This window comes from Phyllopteryx taeniolatus, chromosome 2 (genome assembly GCF_024500385.1).
Source record: "Phyllopteryx taeniolatus isolate TA_2022b chromosome 2, UOR_Ptae_1.2, whole genome shotgun sequence".
NCBI lineage: Eukaryota > Metazoa > Chordata > Actinopteri > Syngnathiformes > Syngnathidae > Phyllopteryx > Phyllopteryx taeniolatus.
Genome location: NC_084503.1, coordinates 3,524,510 through 3,541,820, shown reverse-complemented (window position 1 = coordinate 3,541,820; position 17,311 = coordinate 3,524,510). Strand labels below are relative to the sequence as shown.

At 38.6% G+C, this 17,311-nt stretch overlaps 2 protein-coding genes and 1 long non-coding RNA gene across 20 annotated transcripts in view; 2 read left to right on the top strand and 1 right to left on the bottom strand.

Moving 5' to 3' along the window:
- Positions 1-6,090, top strand: part of mical2a (microtubule associated monooxygenase, calponin and LIM domain containing 2a) — a 44,888-nt gene extending 38,798 nt beyond the window's left edge. For 9 of the 14 annotated variants that reach the window (XM_061753822.1, XM_061753882.1, XM_061753901.1 and 6 more), the window contains one exon: positions 4,799-6,090. In XM_061753822.1, the coding sequence (XP_061609806.1) occupies positions 4,799-4,986 (188 nt within the window). In that variant the 3' untranslated portion in view covers positions 4,987-6,090. Of the gene's footprint in view, positions 1-1,821; positions 2,048-4,798 lie in introns of those variants that run through there. The other 5 variants (XM_061753862.1, XM_061753909.1, XM_061753935.1 and 2 more) reach the window with 5 other exon arrangements.
- A 2,556-nt stretch (positions 6,091-8,646) lies between these two features.
- On the bottom strand, positions 8,647-12,933 carry LOC133468325 (uncharacterized). Its single transcript, XR_009785463.1, has 2 exons — positions 12,077-12,933; positions 8,647-11,258 (listed from the first exon to the last, which is right to left on the bottom strand). It is a non-coding gene; the product is annotated as an uncharacterized LOC133468325 (long non-coding RNA).
- The window catches only part of tead1b (TEA domain family member 1b), a 50,780-nt gene continuing 44,992 nt past the window's right edge, over positions 11,524-17,311 (top strand). For all 5 annotated transcript variants that reach the window (XM_061754037.1, XM_061754027.1, XM_061754017.1 and 2 more), the window contains exon 1: positions 11,524-11,964. The gene's annotated coding sequence lies outside the window, so the exon portion shown is untranslated. The remainder of the gene's footprint in view (positions 11,965-17,311) is intronic.

Below are 17,311 nucleotides of genomic sequence, written 5' to 3'. Positions count from 1 at the left end.
AACCTTAACTATGTAAGTAGTACTTCTAAATCTCTTGGAAATCAAATAAACATGCTGTAAGACTGAGCAGTCCAGTTCTGTTGTGATGCTTTTTAAATTGATTGGGCATGTCATAAACCCATCAAGCAAAAGCTTCAAACTAATTTTGCAAGTAACAGGTCCAAAAAGGCATGCTTTAATTGAAAATGCAACATTGTAAACAACGATGACACCTGAAGATACAAGCGAACCTCTACAATTGTTGGACAGTGAGGCCAGTTCCTTTATTTTTGCTGTAGACTACACACCTTTGGGTTTGACATCAAAAGATAAAAAGGAGTTAACAGTTCAGGTTTTATTTCCAGGCATTCACTGTACATCTGGATTTTATACACAGCATTATTTGAAATGAGAGCACATTTTTAGGTGAGCAAACGTATTGGAAAAGACAGACTTAACATGATGAAGGATCTCCCCATCAGTGTTGTTTCTTTCAATTTCTTTAAATTGACAGACAAAATAATTCTGTAGACTTCAGCGCCAATGTTTCTTCCACCAATATGCGTTACATCATCATGAAGAGGAATGACCCCATCCCAGAAGAAGCCACACAAAGTCCAAGCCCTGACATTACCTCATTTCACAGATGAGCTTGTGCAGTATATTTGGGATCATGAGTTCTACTACTTTTCTTTCTGAAGATATATTAAAATATAAACCACTCATTAGCAAGATGATTTGCCCAAAATTGCAGAGACATTTAAACATGTTACATCAGTTCTTTCTTTCTTCAGGACATTCCAAATGGGAAAAAAAAAACAAGCCGTCGTTCAGTCAATATTTTGTTTTGACTTGCAAACAAAAATTTGAGATCCAAGCACTTTATGGTGGTAGTGAACTCACCTCACTTAATAACAGGCAGCAGTTCGGTAGATAGTGAACAGTTCTTTGAAAAAGAGGCTTTAAGCTGTTTAATGCCACTCCCAGTTGAAGTTTACGATCTAACTATACATAAAACTAAGAGAATTCGACATTGTGTATTTAAAACAATCCCATAGCTTTGCCTTTAAAAAGTCCCCTTAGCTTAATGCTAACGAACAATGCACAACGCCAAGCAACAAATATTTGAACACAATCGATGCATTAACACATATAAACCAACAATATAACAATACTCATAGGCATATATTCTTTATCCCCGGCAGAAAACGACTGATATTGGTGCAGCTTAAAGAGTCACTTACAGTAGTTGTGAAACTCTTCGTGTATTTGCATGATCGTGTTATACTGCCCCCCCCAACCCGGTGGCCAGGTTGCACTCACCAGATGGTGTTGCAACGAATTAAACATGATGCACAAACTGTTTAACTATATAATTACGTTATTACTTTTTCTATTACCCATACACAGCTCTCTGGTTTTCGTGTTGGTTACGCTGCACACGAGTATAAATGTACTGTCTTTACAGATAATACCCAAATCTGAAAGTCAGCACAGACATACAGCACTATGATTGTACAAGTAATCAATCACTTGAAAAATAGATGGATTAAAAAAAAAAAAATACTCTTCTGAACTGTATCTCTTGTCTCGTATTCAAAGCCAAATGTTTTCAGTCTAAAGCAGAAATAAAAGATTTTTTGCTTGATAGATGAGCATATTGCTTTCTTGAGCTGCTGGAAGAAGTTGCTGACCTTTGTGTGGAGAGCTATGATTCATTGGATGAAAGCCTGATAGATTTAGGACTAATTCATGCTGACTATTCTCACTGTGCCAGCTTGAACTTTGAAAATGTTTCTTGAATTAATATTCTTCAATGGTTGATTGTTTCTTTCTCTTTAGAGACAACTGTACAAACGAGATCGTGCCATATTCCAAGGATCTTTAGTTTTCTGAAGATTGGATTTATTTGCGATGTAATTAGCGGTGTAGTTATGACATTGTAATGCCAAGCTTCTCTGTATGTGTTATTTTATTGACATGTACCCAAATTTCCTCATCATTTCATTACATTATCAATAAGAGACAATAGAACAATTATTGTCGAAAAACAAGTTTTTAAAGGGACAACACAAGTCAAAGTTGACCATTTTACAGATTTTAAACTGGAATAGTAACACCAAACTACTGTACGTGGTAACATGCCTGTCATAACAGTTATTAATGTACCTACCTATGCCGTTAATGGAAATAATAGTCAATAGTGTGAACTGTTTAAAGCAGGAGTGTCCAAACTTTTTCCTCTGAGGACAACATACAGAAAAATCAAAGGCTGCAAAGGCCACTTTGACTTTCTTCAACTTTATTAAACATGCCAAAACCAATCCATCAAGCAATTGAATATTCTATTTATTTGGAGAAACTGCTCCATCACAGCTTTGTGTTAAAGGTGATAAGGCAAATAATTTTGGATTTTTAATGTTTTTGCGGTGGCCCGCAGACCACAACCTTTAAAGCAGTGTTTACTTGACCATAAAGATTAATCAATCGTGGTATGTCCACAAATAAGACCTTGAAACAGAGAAGAAAGTGGACAAGAAAATGTTGCTTATGAAATTGAATTATTGTCATTCACAAGGCATTATATAGAGAATTTTTGTGACTATTTTAGCTGTAAATAGTTTCTTTGCATACGGAGAAAATCTATATCAAACCAATTCATTATTAGTCGTAACAGCTGTAGTGTTTTGTCTCATGCGTCGCACCCATGTGGGACGTGGGTGTTGCAATCCTGACTTTTTCAACAACCACACCCAAGAGTGTTGCATGGCTGTGTCAAATGTTTGAGATTTTTTTTTTTTCCTATATGCCGCGGGCCGCTAAAAAAATGAATGGTGGGCCGCAAATGGCCCCCGAGCCGTAGTTTGGACACCTTGGTTTAAGGCAATAATTCAACAATATTTTCGGTAAGCAATTATTGACTTTTCTTCTATGAATGACTGTATTAAAATATTTAGTTGTCTCCTTTTGTCTGTAAAGTGATTAAAATGAAACATAATGAAGTAAAAATATGTTGAAAAACATTTTTATTTCATTATGTTTCTCTTCTTGTTTATAGCCTTAGCATTTTCCCTTATACTGAATGGAATTCCAGCTTTTGCTAATTTCAACTGATGTAGTTATTTTATGAAAATAGTGCACATATTTTCTGTCATATTTGTTTGTCTTGACTTCTTTGCCCTGCTCCAGTTTAGTGAACATCATCCAGGTCGAATAGATGTGTTGAATAAAACTCCTTGAGTTCACTTAAGCGCTTACAGAGAAGATTACTTGCTGACACACTAAGTGACATATTTGCAGTAGCTCTTATTGCTATAAATGTGGTCTTTGTGCACTTGAGTGTTAAACTAGAAAACAATTTACACAGCGAGGAAGATTAGCATTTGAGCAACAGGGCAATCAGGCTGAGATTGGACGAAAATTACAAATGCCCTAAAAGCTGATGAAAACACACAAACTGCTGGGAGAAGATTAATCTGAAACATAATGTCAGCACTTTGACACAAATCATCTTTTTAGTGTCCGGGTAGAAAGACATTTTGGTTTTTTTCCCCTCGTCTATTTACATTTCCTCTATGGAGAGAAATAATTATACTCTTCAAAACCAAAACCCGCCTAGCTCAGGCAATTTAAAACAACATGAAAAGACAGGAGGCTTTAAAGTTTTCTGGTTGCTGTCAATCATACAGGTTTCTTTTTTGTCTGGACTGTGGTACTGAGCTACTTTCAAATACGTCTTCAAAATAATACTTCTGCAACACCAATCTTGGACTTTTTCCGCTGCATCCTGTATATTGCGATCTCCCCCGTTCTCCTGACATTCAGGTTCTAGGACCAGATTCTTCACCATGTCACCGTGTTCCCTCCAGATGTCACTTAAGTCCCCTCAGAGGCAGTATGTAGTGTATGCCACTAAATTTTATAACATTTTGTTCTTGTGTCCTGAGTTGACCGCTGCACCAATTTTAGAAATAATTGTACAGTAGAAGCCCATTTGTGTCCGTCAATGTACAGTCTAGCCCAGTGGTTCTCAAACTTTTCCAAACTTTACCACCATGATGACTGTTTACACCGATCAGTTCACCAATATTGCGTCAGATCCCCACGCGCCATTTGTGCTCCGGCGCACGTACTGCAGTCTAACAATAAAGAGCCCATTGTACTGTAGGCCCATAGTTGGTAGTGTTCATAAAAAACGAGTCAGAGGTTTTATTCTGAAAAAGTACATTGAATATTGTAAGTCACTGTTACTGTAAATTCGAACATTACACTGCGCTTAAATATAGGAAAATAACAAACTACCTATACAATATTTCAATTCAAATGTATTGCACTTAAAAGAAATTTCAACCTAAATAAATGACAAAACCAAAACCAAACAGTTCGTAAAGATTAAATGAAAATGTATTGTACTTAAATGTTAAATACAACTGACTGACTGGACTAAAAAAAATAAAGTTGAATCCACTTTAACACCAGTGCCACTACTGCAGCCCTTTGAGAATCACTGGTCAACAACGCCCCCATCAGGCTAATCAATGGACTCCCAATTCCAATAATCCAGTACCTCCAATTCCAAAAGGTACAGGTACATTTACAAAAGCACTACCTTTGAGGGTACCTCTCATGTGACAAGCCTCTTAAGGTACAATTATGTTTGTTTGTTTTTTTAAGTTCAACAATGGATCGGTCATCCTCACTCCCACTCCTCTTGTTGCATTCTTGAAGCATGTGCTACCGCTACCAATGGTTCAGTTGCAAGAGCTATCAACTCAAGTTAGGAGGTGCTGACCCTATGTTGTGATTGCTTTCTAATGAGGCGACCGTCAACTGCAGGCAGCGGAGAGGCCATACCGAGGCTTCCTGTTGCTGTTTCTCCACTCGTTTGACAAATGGCTGGAGCTTCCCTTCAACTTCAAACTGGATACAACGCACCAGGCAGGGTCTTCGAGAACCAAGCAACAATGCAAGGAAGTTCCGACAAACACAGCCCAACAATTTCATTAACTATATCCAAGCACTTACTCATGAATTCCACAGTAATCCAGGTGATAAGGATAGAATACACATTGCCTCCAAAGTCCTTCTACCATTCACAATTCCCTGGTGCAGAACCTACCGTGCCAAAAACAGTATACAGTATGTTTTGACCCCTTTGCATCCTAAAGATCCAACCATAAAGGTCACAACATGTTGTTGGGGATCATCATCATTCACACAAGTATTACCAGTTTTAATTTTGTATTTATTTGTGACTGTGACACGGCCTCATATTTTCATGCAAAATGACACTAATCTCCACAGTTTACTGTGAATATGAAACACTATCATTGAACATTGGCAGAATTTGTTTTCATCCTTTACATTTGAACTAGTTGTAGGACTCAATGTAACAAATATTAAATCGATTGATTGTATAATATGTAATTCATAACATTTTTTTTCTAAATTAAAATAGATTGAAAGATTAATCATGGTTATTTTTCATGAGGCTACTAGATGAACAGATCAGTCGTATTTGCATCCCCACAAAATAAAATGTATAAATGCATGACAAAACTAACTGTAAAATACATTTTCTCAAGGAAAGTTTCTTGCACATTGATTTGATTAAATATTTAATAAATACAATTTAAAGGATTACTTTTAGCTTCCTTGAAAAAAAAAATGTTTTCAGAAAAATAGACTTGACCGTGAGATATAATAATTTTAATCTGTTACTCATTATCACTTTGTGTATTTTCTGTACCTGGGTTTTAACTCAGTCTTGTTACCCTACATTACCCCCTCAGAAAAGATTGAAATATTACACGTCACATGGTCCACAGGAAGTTGCATCACTCATATCCTTTGCAGGCCACGCGAAGACCAAAAGTAAGGTCACTCTTTTATTTTTATGTATATTTCAAATTTCAACAATGACTTGAACCGTTAAAATCTGGGCATTTACCTACTGTAAATATACCTCTTAATGGTATTTACTGGTTTTAAAGTACTTTTTTTGTTGTTGAATCACTGCAGTTTGCTTTGTGTCAACATGCTATTAGTATAAATGCTATGTGGTTATATTTCATATATTCTATGATTAAAAACTCATTCCTGTTACTTTCAGTCCTGCTACTCAAATGATGAGTTTCGGTACAAAATAAAGTGACATACACACACACACACACACAAAAAAACATGCCTGTGATGGGCAATACACATTTTGAGTAATTCAATATCTTTATTATCAGATTTATAGTTTAAAAAGACAGTATATTAAGTTTACTTTGAGAGAGTTACAAGCAAATGACAAACATGGAATTAGAGTATAATTCCAAGCTGCATTTTAAGCATAAATTCAAATAGACTATATTCGAGACGTTGTGTTTCTTCACTTACGATGTCTGATTTGTTTGTTTGTTTTTGTAAAGTCCAGAACAGATGAAATATACTTGGCCAAAAGCAAACAGCCCAAATTTCTACCTGTAAAAATGTAAAAACAGCCAAACAATCAAATGAACACAATTTATAAACACTGCATTGATTAAAAGAAACTAGTGACTTTTTCATGACAATTGTACCAGTCATAAATTCGTCTGAAGGTTTCTCGCAGTCTTGAGCGCTGCTTTGATAAATGCGACACTAAATATTGAGTCCTGGATTTCTCGCCTTAGCGCTGACACTGAAGTACCAAAAAAGAAAATCATGATCACCCATAATCAGACATTATACATCCAGATGCCTTGAAAATTGAATTACGCTGCTGCCTTCATATACCTTGGCATCAAATAAGCAAGCCTATTCTATCATGTTAAGATGAGCATGCTTTTCTGTCCACCGTGTAGGACAATGAGCGCGTTTACATCAGTTTATAAAATAGTCACCAAATGGTAAGCAACAAATAAACGACACAACGAACAGTTTATATATGTTAGACAGTAAGGAACTTGCAATCGTGTATTATCAATTTAAGCGATTTAACAACTGGAGACTCATTCAGTTATTTGTCAAACCCCTTGTTCATTTAAAGTAGCTCCTTGAAAGCTGTGCTATTGTTCCAAACATAAAGTAGTAGTTGAAAAAACTGGGTCAACAGGCATAGAACACATTCTAGATATTTTCCATCAAATTGTGTTATAGCAGAATTATTTTAATGCCAGATGGCAGAATTTCTCTTTCTCTGATTCTTTTTGATAACCACATGTAAAGCTGGTTGTTCTCAAAACATGTGTCTGTGTGATATCACAAAATCCCTTGCCGCTGCAAAAATCTGCATGCACATCTGGTCGTAATCACATTTCAAACATCGGTTATGCAATAATCTGACTTTAATGTCTGTATCCTTCTGGTAGTATCTTCTGTTGCACAGGCAACATTGCTGCCGCAGAGATAAAGAGATTAACCTGCAAGTGTGCTAACTGTTTAAAACAATGTAGCACACTCTGACAACCAAATTGGTGAAAAAGCACAGTTTTCACAAGGACTTCATATATTTTTAACTGATACATTATATTCTTTTCTGTTATTACTATGCTGTAGTATGCCTTTGAGAAGATATTTCAATAAGGATATTTCATTACTGCTTTATTTATTAGGAAGATTTTTTTTTTTTCAATTTTGCTATAACCTGGAGAACTTACCCTATGTTCATATTGTTGAAAATCAGTGAGCCAACCTTGATTTTATATATTCTTCCTATTGTGTGTGACTACAATAAAAGAGTGCAGCCAGCTGAGCAGTCAAAGACCAGAGAGCCAGCGCTTGGCCTTAGACGACTATCTGATTAGAGAAGGTTGGCGACCAGACTAAACCAGACCAGACAGTTGCAGCAGCAGAGTATATCTGTCGGGGGAGTGGGGATGGTAGGGGGGGGAATGAACTGAATTACCCTAATTCTATTGTACTGTGGCCGCCATTAGAAAGTTTAAATTGCAGTAATGCCAAACAATTCTTTTGTTATGGATGAGCTCCCGTGCTGTGGAGATGTGACGTGTCTAAGAAGCATGTCTAGAGATGATGATGATATGGGCTCATCATATTGGGATACTCAACTCTACAAGTGGTTTTGTTTTCTTTTCTTTTTTCTAAATGAATCCAGTGGATATAAAAAGTCTACACACCCCTGTTCGAATGGCATGGTAAAAAAAAAACTCGACCAAGACAAATAATTTCAAAACGTTTTCCAACATTAGTGTGACCCATAACCTGTATAACTCAATTGATTTTTTCTCTCAAATCTTTTCAAGAAGGGAAGTAAAAATAAACAACTGCAATGATGTGGTTGCACAAGTGTGCACACCCTCATACTGTAAATGGGATGAATGAACAAATCACATTCAAATTCATGTTAAATGGGAGCCAACACACACACCTGGCCCCTTTTAAAGTACCTCTGATTAACACCAAATATAATTCAGTTCTAGTAGGCTTTTACTGACATTGTTTTGCTTTCCACTTTGAAGTCGGAAGGTTTTGCGCTAACACTGACTGTTATTTTGAACTGTACCTAATATCCTCTACCTTGTCTGAAAACCAAGTTTTATTCGACCATAACAAAATCCCCCAAACACTTGTGGGTAAATGTGTAATAAAACCAAGGGTGAACTTTTTCATAATAATTCCACAAGGTATGTTTTGTGCAAACTCAGCACCCGCATCAACAAAAGAACACCACACCTACAGTGAAGCATGTTAGTAGTTTATTATTATTATTATTTTTTTTTACTCCCCCTCTCAAACAGTTTAAAAAAATTAAATGAATTCTACAGGTTGGAGGTCTTCTTACAATACTTTTTCTGACACTTTCTTGTATATGATGTAAAGTCAACAAATACATAATGACTTCAACTCAACATAATATTAATAATTTAAGGCTTAATTGGCTTGTTTCCACAAGACTAGAAAAATGTTTTAATGCGTGTGTTAGATTAGATGACATGTTGCAAGCAGTTCTACCGCAAACTATATCCACTATAATAACAATATTTTTAAGTGAACACCTACCTGACAGTGTCAATCAAAATTAAGGAACTGGCAGAATTTTTGTTCAAGCTTTCTCACTGGATCTCATTTGATGGTGCAGGCGAACCTGATACCAGCCAATCAACACGATCACGTAACGTACGTTTAACAAATGATGGAGTTCAAAGTGTGATGGTTGAGTAAAACTGAACAAAAAAATGTATTGACAGACGAGAATGATGGGCAGTTCGACACCCTACCTTCCACTCTTTGGGCCAAACTTGCACAGACAGGCGTTAAAAGGTGTCGATTGATGTCTTCAGAGCGCCAGTCGTTCATCTTCCTTGATGGTTTTCTTTTGAGAGACCTGTGTCAAAACACAGGCTCACTCTAATGGATGACTTGTTCAGACAGGACCACAGTTGTGTATTTGGCTGTGTAGGCACACTCACGTGAATCCACTGAAATGCTTTGTGTTCATTTATAGACTGACGCAGAAGATATTTCAAATATGAAATATTGACGTTTTGCTGCAAAATATGTAATCGGCTTTTATCTTACAATGCAATTTGGCTGCTAACAAAGCAATAACACGAAAAAATGGTTAGAGGCATGGCATAAACTCACCCGTCAAGCAGAAATGTTGCTAATTCCGTGTTGCTTCGGAATCTCTCGGCTGCCTGCGGTCCCTCCACCTCTGAAAGGCAACTCCAGTATTCATCCTTGGTTCATCCTGGGATCTGTCCAGTTCTTTATTTTTAGCTTTGAATGCTTCTGTTTGATATTCTTATGCCCAGTTGTTTGCAAACGAGGGATGGCCATTTTTTTAACAATTACTTTCCAGAGGTGAGTATTCTGCCGCAGTCTCAGCCGAGCCCCTGAAGGACATGGTAACAGGCGAGTGCGAGGCCGCAGCGGGTCTCTCTGCTATGAATTTACACGCTAGTGCACGACAAGTGATTGACACCTTGTCACCCCCGCCTTCCGTCCCTAATTTGTTGTTTTTTTTTTCCATCAGGCGTGGTGGTTTCTTTAAACTCAAATAAGAAGGTACAAGATGGGGCCAGAGTGGGCCATTTTTTTCACAGATGGTTTTACTTATGCTTATTGCTCGATGACTCTCCACACTCATGTGTTTTCTATGTCCTCAATGTATATTTTGTCATAGTGGCTGTTTGTTGTCATACTAAAGTGGCTCCAACTACTGGAGACAAATGGCTTATGTTTCTTGTAACATACTTGGCCAATAAAGCTGATTCTGATGTACTACTGTCAGGTCATACTGAAAGTTTGTGACAAATGTGACAATTTAAAAAAAAAAATGCAAACTCCCTCTTTTAACATAAAAGAGAGCAAGCACACTGGGAAACAAAACCCAAATTATTGCTTTCAGGTTTCCTTGGGCCCACTGCACACCAAGCGATGCGGCCGAATCCCCACTGAACTTTCGTGCAGTGTGCAAAGTTTTTGCACTGGTTGTGCGGTGTTTCAAATTTCAGTGGTTTTAAACTTGGTTTTAAACTGGTCGCACTTAGCCGGCTGTTGCCAAGCCATACAAAAGCAGTGTATCAAGTATACTGGACATATATTGTTTCACAACAATGCTTAACTGTATTTAAAATTTCATATGTACCTGTGGATGAAATCATAAAGCTTGTTGCCAAAATGCATGCAAGCGATGTACGTAGCATTCCAGGTACAGTTAGTGAATGGCAGCCTCTCAAAACATCCACACTTTTTCTTTTATCGCCTACTTCCTCTCTTTGTGGCAACCTGCTTGACAATCCTGATTTTTATGATTCTGATTTTATGATTTTTTTTATGATTAAATAAGTGATACAGTACAAGCCAAAATTGTATGCTTGTTTCCTTAATTTTAATTTTTTTTTTTGCTGTGTTCTTTTTTATTTATAATTCCATACATTTAAAAATATATAGAAGTTCCACGCTAGTGTTTTCATCGGCGTGGTGGTGGGGACCGGGACTTGGGGCGCAACAGTGGTGTGTAGCGCGGGGTTCCAATTAAAGCGAGGACCGCCACAGGCCGTGTCAACGGGTCAACGTTCGCCTAAATTGTATGGGCAAAATTCGAAAGGGAGTGAGCGTGACCGCCGCGAAGCTGGGAAATCGAACTTTCTGCGCGTCCGTGAAGGTGACAGTTCCCGGGATGTCAAGGCACGGCCGAGGGAGGCTGCGGGGCTCCGGGATGACGCCACCTCTCGCTCCGCCCCCCGACGCAAACTCGCTCTTTGCGTTCATTTCATTCCTCTTCTCATTCCGAGCATTCTTCGCATCTCTGTCAGTGAGCGAAGCCATTCACCTTCCTTTCAGACCTGGCAACACCAGAATAACTTGACAGATAATATTGTAAATACACCACACGAGCTCAAAATGGACATTTTTTTAAATGTGACATATCAATAACGAGGTAAGTTCCATTGCTAGTTGCAGGCATTCAAAGTGGTTGTAGACTTCTGTTTGCTGGGTTTAGTTTGTTTCTTCGCAAATACTGAATAGTTTATAAAAACGCCGAGCTATTTATGTTTTGTTATCCCCCCCCCCCCCCCCCCTACACCCCCCCACCCCCACCCCACGGCGTGTGGAAACGGTGGCTCTCGGGGGTTACATGGCCGACTCGCTGTTGCAACAGGCACTTTGTACGCTCGCTCGAGCGCCGAAAATCTTTTACATTTTTCACATTTTTGGGAGAAGAAGGCTGCTCTTAACGCCCCTTTTAAAAGCGCCACATGCCGTGTGCTCCGTGTCAGAGCCCCGGAAACACCCACGGGGGATTTAAGCCTCAACTAAAAATAATAAAATAAAATGAATATCCAGCTCGAAAAACAGTTTTTTTGTTTTTCTTTTGTGGGACAACATGACGACTGTAAGCGTTGCTCTTCTCTTGTCTCCAGTTGGCTCGCTCGGCGCTTGGGGGATTTCACCAGAGGCTTTTCGGACCACCTCGACGAAAAACACCGGGGAGACTTGTTGCTTCACCACCTTGGACGTTGCTTTTTTAAATTGCCGTCGAACTTCTGTGTGAGTATACATCTATATATTTTTATTTTTCTCCAGCTTCTTTTTCCCTTACAAGACAAGCGGGGGGGGGGAAAGATAAGTCAAAAGTCCGTCATTGTTTCACGCTACTTACTTTACGTTCGCTCATGATAATGTCCAAATAATGAAGGTAGCTTTATTTTAAAGGCTTTGAGGGATTTTTTAAAAAAAACCACCTTAAACTGGGAGTTTAAACAAGCTTAACCGTAAAAAGTGTCCTGAGGCTAAATGTATAGTTGTTGGTACAGTGTCGGAGGAATATTAGCTTAAATTGACGTGTCACTCGTTCGAAACGTAGATTACTCCGCTATGTCTGGACCTAACTCGCAGGAAAGGGAGATTAAATATTTGTTTAAAAGTCATTCTTGGCGTCTTTCTTTGCTTTTCTTCCTCCCCCAGCAGTGTGTTTTCTTTCAGGGTTTTCCCTTTAGTTTGGGAACTGCCTGCTCAGCTGAAAGTAAGCTCTCTCTAAATAAGTTTAACACTATCTTTACTTCTCCCTCATTTTAAGGCGATTTTCCCAAGCTATCATGCATATTGATTAATGAAAATAAGATCAGGACATTTGGTAAGTCACAGAGGCTTGTAGAAGTTATATTTGTTTGATCGAAGATCTTTTGCATATCAGTAGCTGTTTCAAGATTTGACAGCTTTGGTGTAGTTTGCAGCAAAACAGGTCTCTAAGGTCACGAGGTCACCATTTACGCACCTTACACATGCTGCTTTGATTCAACCAAAGTGTTTTTTTTTCCCTCTCCCCCTAAAACAATTCACTTTCCCCCAATTTAAAGTAAACATTGTGGTCAAAGTTAAATAAACTAATTAGAAAGGTTGTTGCCACTGGACACAAGTGCAACGGACTGGCAGAAGTTCCGGAGGGAATAAAATGTACTCTCCGTAATCTGTGTTTTAATGAAAATGTCATTCTTCTACACTCAGAACACTGCCCAATTCTCAGCTCTGTAGAGGATCAACGAAACATAAAACGCACAACAAATTGACTTAGAAGGGTAATGATTTGTGAACTCGGCGTAGCCCTAAACATTTCACATTATAAATCTTCTCGCTGGCGGGAAAAAATGTACAGGCTAGAAATGGATGCTTTGTTTTCAGTTTATACAGTCAGGCAACCTGCTGAACCAAAGCCTGCTCAACATTTGTACAAGAACAGGACATATGAGGTCCTTCCAAAATCTGCCTGCTTTTTCTTTGACAGAGAACAATATGCATTTGTTAAAGCTTGATGAAGGGGTTTATGGTCATGAATGCAATAAAAAAAAGCTTGGACTTCCTGCATGGTGGGTTAATTTTACAGGTTTTGATTTGAGGTTATGTAATTTTACAATTTGAGAGATATTCATTTGGTCTTGGGCTATTTCTATTTTCTCCACATTTGATGAGAGTGCCAGTGTAAATGACAAAAATCTGAGTTACAACAAAAGATAAAGAGCTTCTTTTTAAATACTTTCATGCAGTCATATTTGAATGTATTGCATTTGCATGTAGTAGGTCTCAATTCATCGCCATAGACTAGTTTTCCCTGTCTGTGTGTTTTATTGGCAATCTCAAGGATATTTTCCAAATATAATTGAATTGCTAGAACCTTATCTGTTGACTTTTTTTAAGGGAATAATTGAATGTCACTGTGATGATAATGATATTGATTTATTCTGTTACTTTCATCAGGTTAAAAGTTTACAAAGTTTTCTCGAGTTCACCAAATTCTGAGACGTTGAACTGGGAATGATTATTAAAAATAGTATCTTTACTGGACTGATGTTAGACCACTGATACTGTATATTGCGCATGGAAATGATTGTGAATCTGTGCACCATAGAATAGTAAATGTAGCAGGTTACAAGGATCATGTACACTTATCTGCTTTCGACAGTAAAGGCAAATTTGAAAAAGAGGACACTCCCGCAGGCTCCCAGACTGTTTGTGCCCTGAGGTAAACCCTGTTCTAGAAAGGGAATTTTAGAGTGTGTGCGCTGCTGCTCAGCAGTTTGAGCAGAGCCCGCTGAGGCCAGCCGAGAGTGCCACCAAAAAGGAAAAGCTGGCTCAAAGCCACTGACGTCATCGAAGAAAATCTGCTTCAAACTGCAGCCATAAATGGTCCACTAGCTACCGGAAGCACTTTCAGACCTTCTTAGTTAATGCAACACAGTGTTTTTTTGTTTTGTTTTGTTTAGTTTTTTTCCCCCCCCAATAGTCATGCAAGTCCTATAACCTATATTAAGTCCTATAACCGTTACCATATGTAAATCTAATTTAGTCCTATGGTATTCTCATTCTTAAAATGTATTTTATGAAGTGTTATAGTGTTACTATTATTATTTTGTTTTTGTATCGCTTGAAAGACACTGATGAAAAGCAACATACTATACTTAGTATAGTTTTGTCTGAATCATCATATGAATCCCTTTCTAAAACAATTATAACAACTAGAGTTCTTAACCGCAATGAACTCAGGGCTACAACAACTTCCTCTCCCCCGTGCGGGCAATAGTTGTTCCTCAGCCTCCAATGATTAATAGGAAACAAAGGCATGTGGCCACTTCATTTGCTGAAAGTGTTTATAATTTTTGGCTTCTATTCAAACATATTCTCCATCTCCAACTATAGCTGGTTACACATTTCCACATGACACCTCCCCAATCGTCGCTGTATTGTAACCAGGACTGGCAAGGGTAAAGCTAAACGAAAGGGTGAAGGAGATATGCAGAGAAATAATGAAGTTGTACTGTTTTACTCAAAGGCATGTTTCACAAGATTTTTCTGTAGGCAATATCACACAATCGCCGTTCCAAAGAGACTCAGCATTTTCACAGACTGTCATTTTTGTTCAATCTTGTCACGACCACTTAGAGTGTCATGGCCGTATGTTTATGCTTTGCTAGCTTTGCCAGGTGCTTCATTAACAACACTCGCTAACTAACCATAGAGGTTATTCCTTGACAATCGACGATTGCCAGTTCCGATGTTCTCTACTTTTTTTGGTTCAAATGAATTGACGTTAAGAGTAAGTTAGTATTCTTAGAATAATGTCGGTGTTAGTGTGTATTGGTCTATTGAAAGTTTAACAGTAGGAGGTACTGGGTCTTAAAGGGTTATTGGTAGAACACTTCATATTATGATTTCTCCCGTAATTACAGACTCAGTTTAGATAAATGGAGCTTGAGCAAAAAGCGATTTATAGTTTGTAGGAAACGAACATACAGTATGGTGTAGGTGACTTGAAGAAAAGTAATCTATTTTATTTCAAAAAAGCATATTAAAAAGAAGAAAAACATTTATTGTGGTAAAATATAACTGTTGTGGTTGTGGACTGTGTTGCTGCAGGGCTAACCGTGTATGGCGTACTACCGGTACTCTGTTTGTGATGACAAACTCCTTATGTTGCAAAATATTTAAGTTTAATTGTGATCGCGTGCTTTGCTTTTCTGTAAAATTCCCTACCAAGTTGACGAAAGCATAATTTAAAAAAATGCGATCAAATGAAAATAACGTGTTGAACTGTCACTTCTAAATGAGTCTTGGTTTTTTAATTGTCGTAACCTGCTATTTGCTGAAAGAAAAAAAAAGACATTACACTCCGTTGTGCCAAATGTACCTCTTGTAGCACCTGGAATGGGGAATGGCAATGGGGAGAAAAAAATGAAGGGAAACGTGTATGGGCCAAATGATGGCTATAGACAAGGAAATACAAATGGTCGCCCTAACACTCATCACTGTGATTTGTTTTTTCATGCCTGTCCGCACGCGTCCTGAATGAGCCTGTGGCTCCGCGCTCATAACTGTCACAAGATCCTTTATCAGAGGGACCTTTATTTACAGCTTTAATTTCCTGAGCTTTATGTGTTCAGCTCGCACTCCTCGCCACTGCATGCTTGCTGTCTGGAATGCGCTGCATATTTTTGATAGGCAAATATCCGAGCTACAGTACAGCATTTGAGAGGTACATTTTATTCACGTGTTTTGGTATCACAAAATGGAGACTACTTTTCTTTTAAACTTACATTCACAGTCACATTTATCCTTGTGTTATGGTGGACGACCTTATAACTATGTGTCTTTTTGGGACCGCAGATGTTTCTGATGTTGGCCATGTTTTTGCTACCTGGTTCTCATTCTGAGGCGGATAGAGCGAGGGCTGCTGTGATAGAACCTGTAAATCAATCCTATTCTCTGGCAAACAAAGATTGATCCCACAGTGGCCTGATGGCTGCTGGGCGGTGGGCTCCAAGCCTCAGGTTTGAGTGGGATGACATGAGACAGATTCACAGCAACTAAGCTTACCGGTTCAAAGAGGCATGAAATGAACACAAAGCCACTGCCAAGAGGGGGAGCCTAAGAAAGTCTTCAAACCTCTTTAGTCAACCATCCTAAATTTGTAGTTAAGGCTATGTTCACACTGCAGGAAAATTAAGAATTTTTGTGCCCAATGTGACGTGTATCTAGGCCTGTCACAATAACAGATTTTTTAGGACGATATACAGTATTTCCCCGCCAACTATCGTGATAAACGATAATATTGTTTTTTTGTTTTTCTTTTAGTGCCTTTGCAATTACGAAAAGTAAGGCTCACCCTCGAGCTGCAGGACTGTGTGGTTGGTCCGCTGAAGGCAGTTTGCTGTAGTCAACTACGTGCTAGACGTGTGCTGCTGAGGTCATACTTAATAAACCGTTAACTTTCCCGTGTTTGTGTTAATTGGGGACGAACACACACAACTCGGGGCAAGGCAATGACAATTTAATGGACGTCACCGCAGTGGAGCGAGTTGTTTAGCGCCTTAGCTCGTTAGCTAGTGAGCATAATAAACTGTTAACTTACCCGTGTGTGTGTTAATTGGGGACGAACACAGGCAAAAACTTGGAGCGAGGCACTGACGTTTTTAATTACGTCGCCGTGGCGGAGCGAGCTTTGTAGCTCGTTAGCTCGCGGGCTAGTGAGCATAATAAACTGTTAACTTACCCATGTGTGTGTTAATTGGGGACTAACACACACAAAAACTTGGAGCGAGGCACTGACGTTTTAAATGACGTCGCCATGGTGGAGCGAGCTTTTTAGCTCCTTAGCTCGTTAACTCGCAAGTTAACTTCCCCTTAAGTGTCTCTGTTGTGTGCTACGCGCTGGAACAAGGCTGCAGAGTATTGGACGGAGTCAACACCGGTCAGCCGACGTTCCACAAGTCCATGAGCGGTTAATGACACCGCTGTCCGACTCTCTGTCGGCCCGAGCCACACACATTTTATTTATCGAACGATAAGTCGATATAGTAATAATCGTGACAGGTCTACATATATCTGATTTTTTTGCATGTCAATG